This window comes from Rhododendron vialii, chromosome 12a (assembly GCF_030253575.1).
Source record: "Rhododendron vialii isolate Sample 1 chromosome 12a, ASM3025357v1".
Taxonomy (NCBI): domain Eukaryota; kingdom Viridiplantae; phylum Streptophyta; class Magnoliopsida; order Ericales; family Ericaceae; genus Rhododendron; species Rhododendron vialii.
The window spans coordinates 30,886,580-30,898,192 of NC_080568.1; the positions used below are offsets into that span (position 1 = coordinate 30,886,580).

Consider the following 11,613-nt stretch of genomic DNA (forward strand, 5'->3'; position numbering starts at 1 on the left):
CTTTTTCCAGAATCGGAAACACATTCTTATTCCATTCTAAATTTCTTATAATTCTGGCTCAAATACAAAGCGAGTCATACCGTAAATATTTACGTGAAAAAACAGACACTCAGAATATCTTGTTATTGTAACTTAATCGTACTAACCCATTCGAAAATCATTGGGTAAAACTTGTTATGGGCTTATGGCATATTTGAGTTTTACACATTTTATTTGTATCTCAATTCTTGATTGGGACACATGGCTTTCGCCATTTACCTCTTTCATACTATCTTTTGCTCACCAATCCTACTACCCAACCCAAAATTCTACTATTTTATTTACCTCTTTTGGGTCATGAGATTGAATTGGGTCATGACCATCCAACCTCATTCACTTCCTTATTTTCCAAATTAAGTAGAATGTCAATTGAATGCGAAAATGGATCGAATTTGTTACGCACCGAATAAGCATCTTCTTTCTGCCTATATATGGAACACATCATCTAGCTGTGCAAATTTTGGAAAATAAAAGACTTCCTTTGGATAATAGGGTGTCTAGAAATATGACAAATCTCAAGTTAAAAAAAACAAACAAACAAACGAATGTCTCCGGTACTATTTCTTTGCGTGGAGGTGATGCATACAGGCAACATCTAGGTCGATCACCACCAAATGGTTGGTTCAATGGATACTCGATCGGAATTTTTCGGAAAAGTTTAGGTTCAAGTCTCTGTAACCGCTTGGTGGGCCTACTCGATCGGAATTTCTCGGAAAAGTTTAGGTTCAAGTCTCTGTAACCGCTTGGTGGGCCTAAACATTGTCTTTCGTGCCATCGCACGAGGTCATGAATTATTAGTTTTTGTCCTGACATGGGTGTGGTAGGATGTGACTACGCCATGTTAAAGGCAATAGGCGGACATGTTAAGTTAACCTACCTGTACGTCCCCATCGTCGCACCAAAAAAAAGGAAACTTCACCTGGTCATCTCTGTTTCAAACGGAAAATGTTCATCTAATGCTTCATTTTCTGAAAGGGCTGTGGAGGTAAGAGAATTCTATTACTCAAACCTACTACTATGAGCGCAAGGGAAAAGAGCGCAAACAGCCACTACTTCCCCAAACGGATTAGAACTTGATGTTGGGCAACTTTTATAAACATTGACTAATCTGTGACTAACCGATGTCACTGCATACTAGCCGCACTATAGCTAAAGGTGATAAACGAGCCAAACAGGTAGTTGATCATGCTTGGTTTGATAACTTAACAAGCTTAAAAAATGTGTTCAAGGTTATCAACTTTTTGAGACGAGCCAATGTCAAACGACCTTTAATTAGCTTGAATTTTTCATACATATTAAGCTGAACAAGCCGAATAGTAACTTATTCAAGCTAGGTTTGAAATCTTAATGAGCTTATCTTTAACAAGTTTTTAACAAACGCACCCGAACTCGCCTTAACTATAGCCGGATCGTTTTTAAGACTGATACACTACTCATTCGTCTTAGAATTGCAAAGTTGAGCTGAAAGTGGAAAAAGTTGGAAACGACCTTTTTTGGGACTTACTAATCCTCTCTCTCTCTCTCTCTCTCTCTCTCTATACATATAAATGCTCGCCATAGCATCCCGTTTCCATATCTCGATTCTCCATATCATTCACCACCAACTCCCCTGTTTTTGCTCTGTTTTCCTCCATTTCTACACCCTTGAACTGCCCTTTTAACCATGGATATCAGTGAACCAAAAAACATGCAAGACCCACGTCTCAAAACACAAAAATACTACCTGGCATCCCAAATTTCCTTGAGATCTTTGGCAGCTGTTGTTTCATTAACTGCTGCAACCCTTGCGATCACCGATAAGCAGATTATCACCGTCTCTGGCATCGAGTTGGAGGCCCGATACAGCTACTCCTCCGCTTTCAAGTAAAAACTAATCACTCCATAGCAAAAATCTCAATCCCGAATTCCTACTCCATACACAAAACTCTCTCTCTCACACACACATAATGGTAATGTTTCACTAGGCACCTTAGACTGAGTAGTACACCATATACGAATTTTGTAGCTCGTGATACAAATTTTTGCGGCTCAAGGTATGATTTCTAACAGCAAAGAGTACGCGATCTAACATATGAATTTTTGTGGTTCTAACATGGTATGTCTTGTTTCAAAAAAAAAAAACATGGTATGTCAAATGTACAAATTCATATGAATTTTCATAATCCATAAAAATCGGGACACAACTTAAAAATCGGCGCAAAAGTATAAGTTCATAGAGCAGGTAATGGACACTTCATTTGGTGAGGGTTCAAACTCTACCCCACTCTCCTTTTCGCTATGATAGTGTAAAATAGAATTTTCTTGGATTTAAAAATAAAAATAAAATCATACGAGTATAAATTTTTTGGGTTATGAAGTTTTGTGGTCTAAGAGACAAACTTTCATGCGAAAAATCATATAAACGCTGGGAAATCCTTGGCTACGCTAATTTTGATTTATCAAATTCTTCACTTGTCTAATTGAAATCTAGGATAACAAAATTATCACAACGTGACATATTTGATCTTATTTTTTGTCCAAATTAGATACTCTAAAGTTAGAGTAGCAATCCCGGCCCGCATTCTATTGGCTAGCTTGATAGTTGCTGAGCTGTATAGGAAAAATGTATCATCTACTAATTTTCAATCGTGGGTTAAAAAATCATTGATACCACATCGTCAATACCTCAGTCAATCTCTTGAGGTTGGTTCTCCAATTTATGTCAATTAATCTGCAAAATTCGAAAAACTAACATCTATATTTCCGAAAATCCTCTTAGATTGGCCTCAATCTCTGAAGTTCAAATTATGGTTTTGTCCTTCATACGTAAATGTATAAAAAGAGAGAGGAAGTGCTTAAGATTTTCACAAATTTTGCAGGTACTTCGCTTCTGCAACGATAATCGCATGTGTCTTCTCTGTGATGTCGTTGATCGTAGCTATCGATCTTGATCGAAAATGCTCGGATTCAAAAATCTACTTCTACATGTTTCTGCATGATCTGGTAATGTTCTTCCCAAAATTAAGCATATTAACCAACATTATGAAGTCGGTTCAAAATGATTTGGAGTTGAATTTTGACAGGTTGGGACAGCAATGGTGATTTCGGCAACCTCCGCCGCCACTGCAATTGGGTTAGTGGCCAAAGATGGGAATAATCACCTTGGCTGGATGGCCATTTGCGGAGATTTTGTTAAATTCTGCAACAAAATGACCGTTGCTGTCGTTCTCTCCTACTTCAGTTTCGTGTTGTATCTACTTCTCACAATCATTTCCGCCAAAAAAATTCAGGCTTGAAGCTCTGTTTCTCTCAATTGAAAGAGAATGGAAGCTCATCAGGGCAGCAATCGCGATGATTGTTACGGAACGATCAGGTTTTGAACATCTCGGTTTGACACATAGATATATTAGTAGTTCATATACATGTATATGATATATATTTCCTATAAGAAGTTAAACAAAACTATCGCAATATAAAGTACGACCAATGATGTAACTTTTGGGCCTAATAAAGAGGGAAAGTTATCTCGGGAATATGAAGATCCAGAATTTGGTATGTTTGCATCCAACAGTTTGTTGACTTCATCCACAGCTCAAACCTGTTTCATCCACTATGTATCGGATGAAGAAACAATACAAATTATTACATCGGTTGTTACGCATATCAACTATTTGTAACCTAGATTTACATCACCAATTACATAGGCTGGCGCTGTCCCCCGAACCCTCACGGAAACACGACCCGAAACGAATGAGACTTCACAAGCCCAAGATGGTAGCTTTTAATATATAGTCCATTCATATGGTCATAATCAAACAACCGGGCCCTTAGCTAAGGAAATGGATTGAAAACTGGCATGGCTTAAGCAACAACTGCACATTAAAGTCAAACAAGGCTCAATTTGTAAACTTGTAAAAGAGAGGAAGCAACCGAATACCTTTTGCTTAATGCAATAGGAACAGCAGCAGGAGTTTTCTGCAACCTCCTGGAGGCAGCAGCATTTTTCACCAAACACAGTCCCAGTTGTTTATTGATTTTCCAAAGTACCACTTAAGATCTTGTCATCCTTCCCACATCCCTAGCTGAGGCTAGCTCAAGTTGTTAATAGTTCTTTTCCCCTTTGTTCTTCACCCACCAGATACGGGGCAGAATAAGCAGAAATCTTTGAACTCAGGTGTCTGATATATGTGGTTCTTGTTTTGATGTCGAGTTCTATGCGTGTCAGAGGTTAGATTTCGCAAACGTGAGGAAATATGATGTGGAAGCGGGATACATGCCCATAGTTTTATCTCAACTACAAGCAGCGGAATAAACAAATTTACCAAATAAGCAAAGATTCAGGATAAAAAAATTAAATAAGCTAATACACCAAGGGGTACCAAACGGACCCCAAGTACAATACATTTGGAATGGCTAATTTCGAAGAGAAGAAAAGAAAAGAAAATAGCCTCTCATCCCTGAAACATAAACCCTTTTTTTACAACATTTTCTTCTGATTTATCCAAATAAAAGGGATTTTTTTATCATCATATAAAATGGAAATTAATAACTATCGCTTCTTTTCTGCTCTCTCGTGTGTTTCCAAAAGAGAATCCTTTTAAGTCCTTTTCATTAAACAAGTGCAGAAAATCAGAGACGCATAGAGAATTCTACCGATCCTTACCTGTTCTAGTCACTGCTTGTCTACCAGCAGCATATAAGAAAAGCAGAGTGTGGGACAAAGTGCAGGGCAAATGCACATGGCCTAAACCTACCAACCATACCAAATATGCCCCATTGATGGGCATCTTTAACAGCTAGGCACCGTAATAATCTAATTAATTGTAACAGATGGATACCATGTAGACACCAAAATGCTTCAGATAGAGATTCTGCAAGCAAAGGATTTTGAGGTCGTGGATTATGCATGCAACACAGATATCATTTCTGTATGTATCATCTATCTTACATGACTCGAAAATAGGTTTGGATATGGGTATGTATCAAAGCACTGGAGTCATTCAATCCTTAGTCAAGGGCATTGGGACATGCAATATAATCATACTTTTTTTTATACGGGATTTCATTCATTTTCTTAGATAAGTTGTGTTTACAAAGTGCCTTAGATCATCGCATCCATAATATGGAAATTGTTTACATAGTTCCTACAGTAAACATGAATACTAAATATGCGTAGCATTTTGATCAGTTACTTCTCACACTCTAAGAGGAGGGTGACCGTATAAGTTTTTGAGAAGTTTTCTCTTGTGTGTTCTTGAATTCATGAAGAGAGATCAAGAGAAAACATAATATTAGCAGCAGAAGTAGAATTTCCTTCTTTACTTGAGAGTTAGGAAAATAAACAAATTTGTTTGGAAAAAAGAACTGATTTTCATTTTGTTTACCCACGCTATGCATTAGTGATGTGATTCTTCTTTAGTTTTCCTATTCTTGACAAATTGAATTTCCAAACATACCACTAGAGAACATGCCAACAACTGCGTTCTAACAACAATTAAGCAAGAGTAATGGAATCTGCAGTAGAATGTTTGTCAAACTATTAAAATGGGAAAGAAAATGGGTATTCCAATAAGCAAGGCAAACATATTACTAAAGAGTTTAGCACGCTCTTCCAATTAGGGACATGGCACATGTACATAAACTAAGTGAAGCCTCCTCACCTCTAGCACCAACTACGGAAAAGAAAAAAAATCAAATGATACAAATCAATAACCAATCAAACAAGTATCTCGGAAAGCAAAGAAAAATAACCATGGGAATCAAATACAACAAGCAAATACAAGAAGCATGACAATATAATGAGCTCAATGGAAAGACTATCTTTGACAATTTGCTAGAGAAACACAAAAGAAAGGTTAAAAGTAATGCCTAAATCATCATAACAATAAGCCGGCAAAATGGAATCCATGGAAGAATGATTATTGATCCCTTAAATAGAGACAGATATGGGTATCTAAACAACCAAATCAAGGCATGGATATTGCCACAGTGGTAGGTGGTAGCTTGGTGGTTAATGGGTTACTTCCACAAGGTTTGGGTCCTGGGCAGTCACAGGTTCGAGTCGTGCTGTCAACGCCCTAAACCATGCCCTCCAGCAAAGTCAATTAAGTTCCCACCTACCGGTCGCTTGCCTATGGTGGGGCATAGCTCTTTGGTCCCTTCCAAGATCCACCACAGGTTTAGAGTCCCTGTTGTCACACGACTCACACCTAGGGGATGGATGCTACACCTAGTTGCCGCCTCACCCACTTTTTAGACAGTGAAAAATAGTCAAGGATATTGCTTAGAATTTAGAAAGTAGCATAATCTAACAGTACGATTAGATAAATTGCAAATGGCCCATAATTAAGTGAAATCTACTCTTTCGCACCAGCTGCATCAAAGGACTAAAAATGCTCAACAACCCATCAAGAAAGCATCTCAAGCCAAACAAAAGCTATAATGATGATCGTATACAAGAAGCAGGAGCACTCCATAAACAGCACAACTGAATGTACAATGTGTGAGCTAAAGAAAATACATCCTTATTACTAATTTATTGACTCTGGCAGAAAAGCACAAAATCCAACCAAGTTAGCTCACCAAACGGAGATTACACCTCTAAACAGAAGCTCTCACCAGCAATTAGACTAATCAACATGTACTCTTCTACCACGAATCCTAAGAGCAAATATGAACAAATTAACTAACCAGGAGAAAGCAAACCAAAAAAGCACAATCTAGTATACATACAGATCAAATAATTTGTCGGCGACCCCCAATCTTCTATGGTCTTGCAAAAACGCCCCAAATCTTTCCCTTTCCAAGGCTTTCCAGCAGCTTCTTAGCCCCCTCCACATCCATCTCAACGAGTTTTTGCAAGAAGCCACAAGCACCAGCCGCGATCATCTGTTTCCGGCACTTCTTGGAATGAACAAGTGAGGCCAACAGAGAAACAGGGTATTTCCTATCCAAATTTCTCGTCAAAGGATCCAAAAGCTGCACTGCAACAACAATCCCCCTCTCTTCTTTCCTAAAAACGCTTCGATTCCCAGCAAAACCCATCAGATTCGACAGCGCCTTCACAGCCGATTCTCTCTCCTCCCCCACTTTCCCTTCCATCATCCTAACCAGCGGCGCAATGCACCCCAATTCCCCCAACTCCTTTCGGGTTTTCGTATTAAAACCCAATTCGTAAACCGCTTTGGCAGCCGAAATCCTCACTCCCAAAACCCCGCAACTCAAAACGGACACAACCCTATTCAAGAACCCGTTAGACACTAGAATCTCACAAATTGGATTCAAAGTAGCTAAATGCCTCACCAGCTCGACTGCCACCTCGAGACTTTTCACATTAGAAACAGAATCCCAGTAACTTTTCAAACTATCTATCCCACCTTCTCTGGCAACCAACAACTTCAACTGAAAATCATCCTTCACCAAATTACACAAACACCCAATCGCATTCTCCTGCGCCAAACTAGTCCCCGAAGCAAGCAACGTAAGAAGTATTCGAAGAGCATTTTCCTCTATAAAATTCTCTTTCACTTCCTCAAACAAAGATAAATCGCGCAAGACCCTGGCCGCTGCGGCCTGCGAGCTCGGCGTGCCGGCCTCGCAAATCGCCAGCAGAGACGAAATCCCCCCTCTTGACCCAATTGCCCTCGCGTTCTCCCTCGAGTGGGTCAGGGCCTTGAGGGCAATACAGGCTTTTTCCCTCGCCACACCGCTTCCCGATTCAACTACTCTAAGAAGGTTGTTTAGAAGTACCAAACCCTCGGCGATTAAGACGTGTTTGCTCGAATCGACGGCGGAAACCCTAGAGATGGCGTTGACGGTTTTTTCCTTGACCTCGAAGGAGGAGCTGCAATCCAGTAGGCGAACGAGCACGGGAACGACCCCCTGCGCCACGGCGATTAGGACGTTTTTGTCGTCCTCTTGGAGGAGGGTTAGGAGCGAGTCCATCGCCGAGTTTTTGGATTCGACGGTGCCGATCTGGAGCCGAGTGATCAAGTTCCTGGCCTCGGCGCGTGTGGAGTCGCGCTTGGAGGACGGGGAGACGGAAACGGCGTCGTCGTGAAGGACGCCGGATTTAAGCAAGACGTGGAGGTCGTTGAGGTGGCGGTCGAGGCGGGCGGAGATGGAGTCGACGTCGTTCTGGGTCTTGAGCTTGCCGCTGGGGAGTGGGGAGGGGGAGAGGCAGGGGGTGAGGAGGGAGAGGGCGGAGGAGAGGGTGAGGGAGAGGGAGCGGAGGAGGTCTAGAGAGAGAGGGTTGGTTGGGGTGGGGGTGTTGGGGGAGGAGAGAGAGGAGAGGTGGGAGGAGAGAGAGGTGAGCTTGGCGGCGATGGAGGACCATTTGGATTTGAAGTGGTGGGCGCGGGGGGTGGCGTCGAGGAGGGCTTGGAGGAGGTGGGTTGTGTGGTTGAGCGGGGTTTCTTCGGTTTCATCTGGTATTTTCATGGCCAGGGTTTTTCTCTCCGGTGGTTGCAGGTTAGATACAGATATGAGAGAGAGAGTGTTTAGGGTTAAGAGAGAGAGAGAGAGAGAGAGAGAGAGAGGGGAGAGTAGAATGTGATGGTGAGTGGAAAATGTAGGAAAGATTACGAGCATGTGAATATGCGGAAGGAAGAAAAATAGTAATTTAACGGTATTAGTGAAGGCTAGATGCAGCCTAAGCGCGTTCTAAGCACGCTCCTTCTAAAATCTCGAAATAAGTCTATTTTTGTTTGTAAATATTGTACAGTGATAACAGCGCCCGAAGAATAAAGTTTGAAAATATTTTACTTAGATTGCCGATGTCTTATTGAGTTGAATTTTACAGAGTTATATTCTATGCTTCGAGCTATATGAAGTGAATAATTCAGATATTCTATGCATCGAGCTCTATGAAGTAAATGATATGAATAACGTTTTGAGTTTAAGACACCCATTTTTTAGGCATGACAAGCACAACAGATCCCCAAATCGAAGAAGAGTGCTTCATTTTCCTTTCTTACTGGAAATGTTATTACTATTATATTGTCAATGTTGGTTCTAAACTATTCATATATCTTTACATTTATGGACTGACGTGCTTATAATATATGCATTAAAAAGATACTTTCTCCGCCCCATTTTTATTGTCTATTATAATGTTTGTCTCTTTTATGTCTTTTGTTTATATCTTTTAGTATGGATCTCATTTGATAGAATTCGATTAGTTTTATAATATAAAGTTTTTCTAAATTATAAAAAATATTATAAATTGAAAGATATAAGTAATTCAAAAATGACACGCAATTCAAAAATAAACAATGAAAATGAGACGGAAGGAGTAGAATGCAACATGTGTGCATATTGTAGTTATTCACAAGTAATGATATCACCACACAAATTATTCTAATAGTAATTTTTAAAAAATTTAAGAGTTATCTTTACCATCGTACTAAATTATTTGAATTTTGAAGTGCCAACAAAAAAGACTGTGTCTCCCATAACTACTTTTGGATAGATTATTCAATGCTATCACTATAATTTTTCTTATCACCAACTAATTTAAATAACCTTTTTCTTATCACCCACTAACCTTTTTTTAAGCCACACTTAAATTTAAAATTTAGATCACTCGTGATAAAATTCGCATTAGAGAATTCGTACCACATCGTGGCAGCACCCGCGCATTGCGTGTATAGTGAAAGTACAAATACTTAGGCTTCGTTCCACAACTCGATTTAAGTACGTATTTTTTAAGAAGGCAATTTCAAGCTCAAAAATAATATGTTTACGCATACTATCATAATTTTCCTACCAATATAGATCTTGTTTGATAGATCTCATTAAGATCTTTTATACGGTGCAAAAAAAATTTAAAAATTATTTTATATTTATATTATTTTTAAATTTAAAAATATGAAATAAGCTGTTATTTTTTAAAAAAATTTCTGTAACGGGACCTTATAAATACTGTACAGTGTACACATCCCGAGTGACAATCTGAGTTGTGAAAGATACTTTCGGGAGAAAAATCATCGGGTGCTTTTGTAAGCACCGTTTTATCCAACACATTCCGATTACATTTAGACCATTTCCACCCCTACTTAAATTTGAGTAAAAGCTTTATTGTATTGTGTGTTCCAATGGATAAACTCAAACCCAATTACCCAAACACAAATATGCACAAATTTGAATAAAAACTGTATTAATGGCAATATTATAAATTTAAATGTGTGAAATTTGAGTCTAAATAAATTTCGAGTAATACTCAAATTTGGTATAGGTCTGGGTAAAGAGGCGAAGAGGATTTTGGATAATTTTTACTCAAATTTAAATTTGCGACAAGATTTGAATAAAGAGCGGAGATGCTCTTACAAGATTCCCGTATAAATGGGTGGAATGTGAAATGTACGGTGATTGATGCGTTACGGTACCATGTTTCGGTGCTCCGAGGGTCATTGAATAAATTACTCTAAAATGAGGTCGGATGTGGGGCCCATTCGCTTTCCGATTAAATACTGGTGGAACTTTTATGGGACCGACAGTACATTGAACGACGAAACTGCTCTACGAAAAGTTCCCAAGTTTTTCCGTCTTTTACCCGGTCTTTTCTAACCTCACAGGCACGTCAAATCCTCACTGTCACGACTTCCGGAAGTCTTTTGCAAACGGCAGATGGGGTCAATGGTGACCGGAGCGCTAATTGAGCGAAACAAGTCAAACACATATTTAAACTCGGTTCGGGTTTGGAAAATTTTCTAAAGACTGTTTGAATTTTTTTTATCATGATGAGTCATGTTAAATTCTCACTGTCACGACTTCTAGACGTCTTTTGCAAACGGTAGATGGGGTCAATGGTGACCGGGGGCGCTAATCGAGCGAAACAAGCCAAATATACGTTTGACCTTGGTTCAAGTTTGGAAATTTCTAACGACTAAGCTAGACTCTCATTTGAATTTTTTTTATTATGATGAGCTTAAACTCGTAAAGTTTTTAGCTATGAAGCCAAAGTTTAAGCTCGTAACGTTTTGAAGTGAAAAAAATGTATACACACACAAATATTGTTTGTTCAGTTTTTTACTGTAACTTCTCAACATTAGAAAATCAATTTATGTTGTATAATATTTGCCAAAGTAAATCCTAACCGAAAGAAAGATGATGGCAAATTCACGTTTGCTCACTAAACCCTTTAAATGATTCCGTGGAAAATTTTTGGGGAGCGATTTTCACAATTCATGTTTTGATATCTACACTCCATTTTTTTTTTAAAGTGTTAAAAGTTTATTTTTTTCACTTAAAGTCAAAGAAAGAAGAGTGGGATATGAAAAAATGGGAGTGTCAAAATCATTTCTAAATTTTCATGGGATTTGATGAAGAAGTAAATTTATGCAAATCTTACTTAAAATTTTTTCATTCTTATTGTAAAATTATTGGAAAAATAAAAGATCAAAATGGAAGGAAAGATCTTCACATATTTGGGATATTTATTAATTTATCTCTATCTTTGCAATATTTACAAAATGACTCTTTGTTAATGAGCCTATTGATCCAAATATCTATATGCGCAAGCTTGACTTGAATTTGTAAATACAAATAAAAGTAATTCAAATTCCCGAATACTGTAATTTATATACAGTTTAGTCA

General features: G+C 38.6%; 2 protein-coding genes across 2 annotated transcripts; one reads left to right on the plus strand and one right to left on the minus strand.

Moving 5' to 3' along the window:
- The first annotated feature begins 1,505 nt into the window (after positions 1-1,505).
- LOC131312001 (CASP-like protein 1F1) lies at positions 1,506-3,573 on the plus strand. Its single transcript, XM_058339687.1, has 3 exons — positions 1,506-1,902; positions 2,898-3,021; positions 3,102-3,573. The coding sequence occupies exons 1-3, from the start codon at positions 1,703-1,705 to the stop codon at positions 3,312-3,314; spliced, it is 537 nt and encodes a 178-aa protein (XP_058195670.1). The 5' UTR covers positions 1,506-1,702; the 3' UTR covers positions 3,315-3,573.
- Positions 3,574-6,438: 2,865 nt separating this feature from the next.
- LOC131312000 (protein CELLULOSE SYNTHASE INTERACTIVE 3) lies at positions 6,439-8,594 on the minus strand. Its single transcript, XM_058339686.1, has one exon. The coding sequence runs from the start codon at positions 8,455-8,457 to the stop codon at positions 6,784-6,786; it is 1,674 nt and encodes a 557-aa protein (XP_058195669.1). The 5' UTR covers positions 8,458-8,594; the 3' UTR covers positions 6,439-6,783.
- Positions 8,595-11,613: the final 3,019 nt, after the last annotated feature.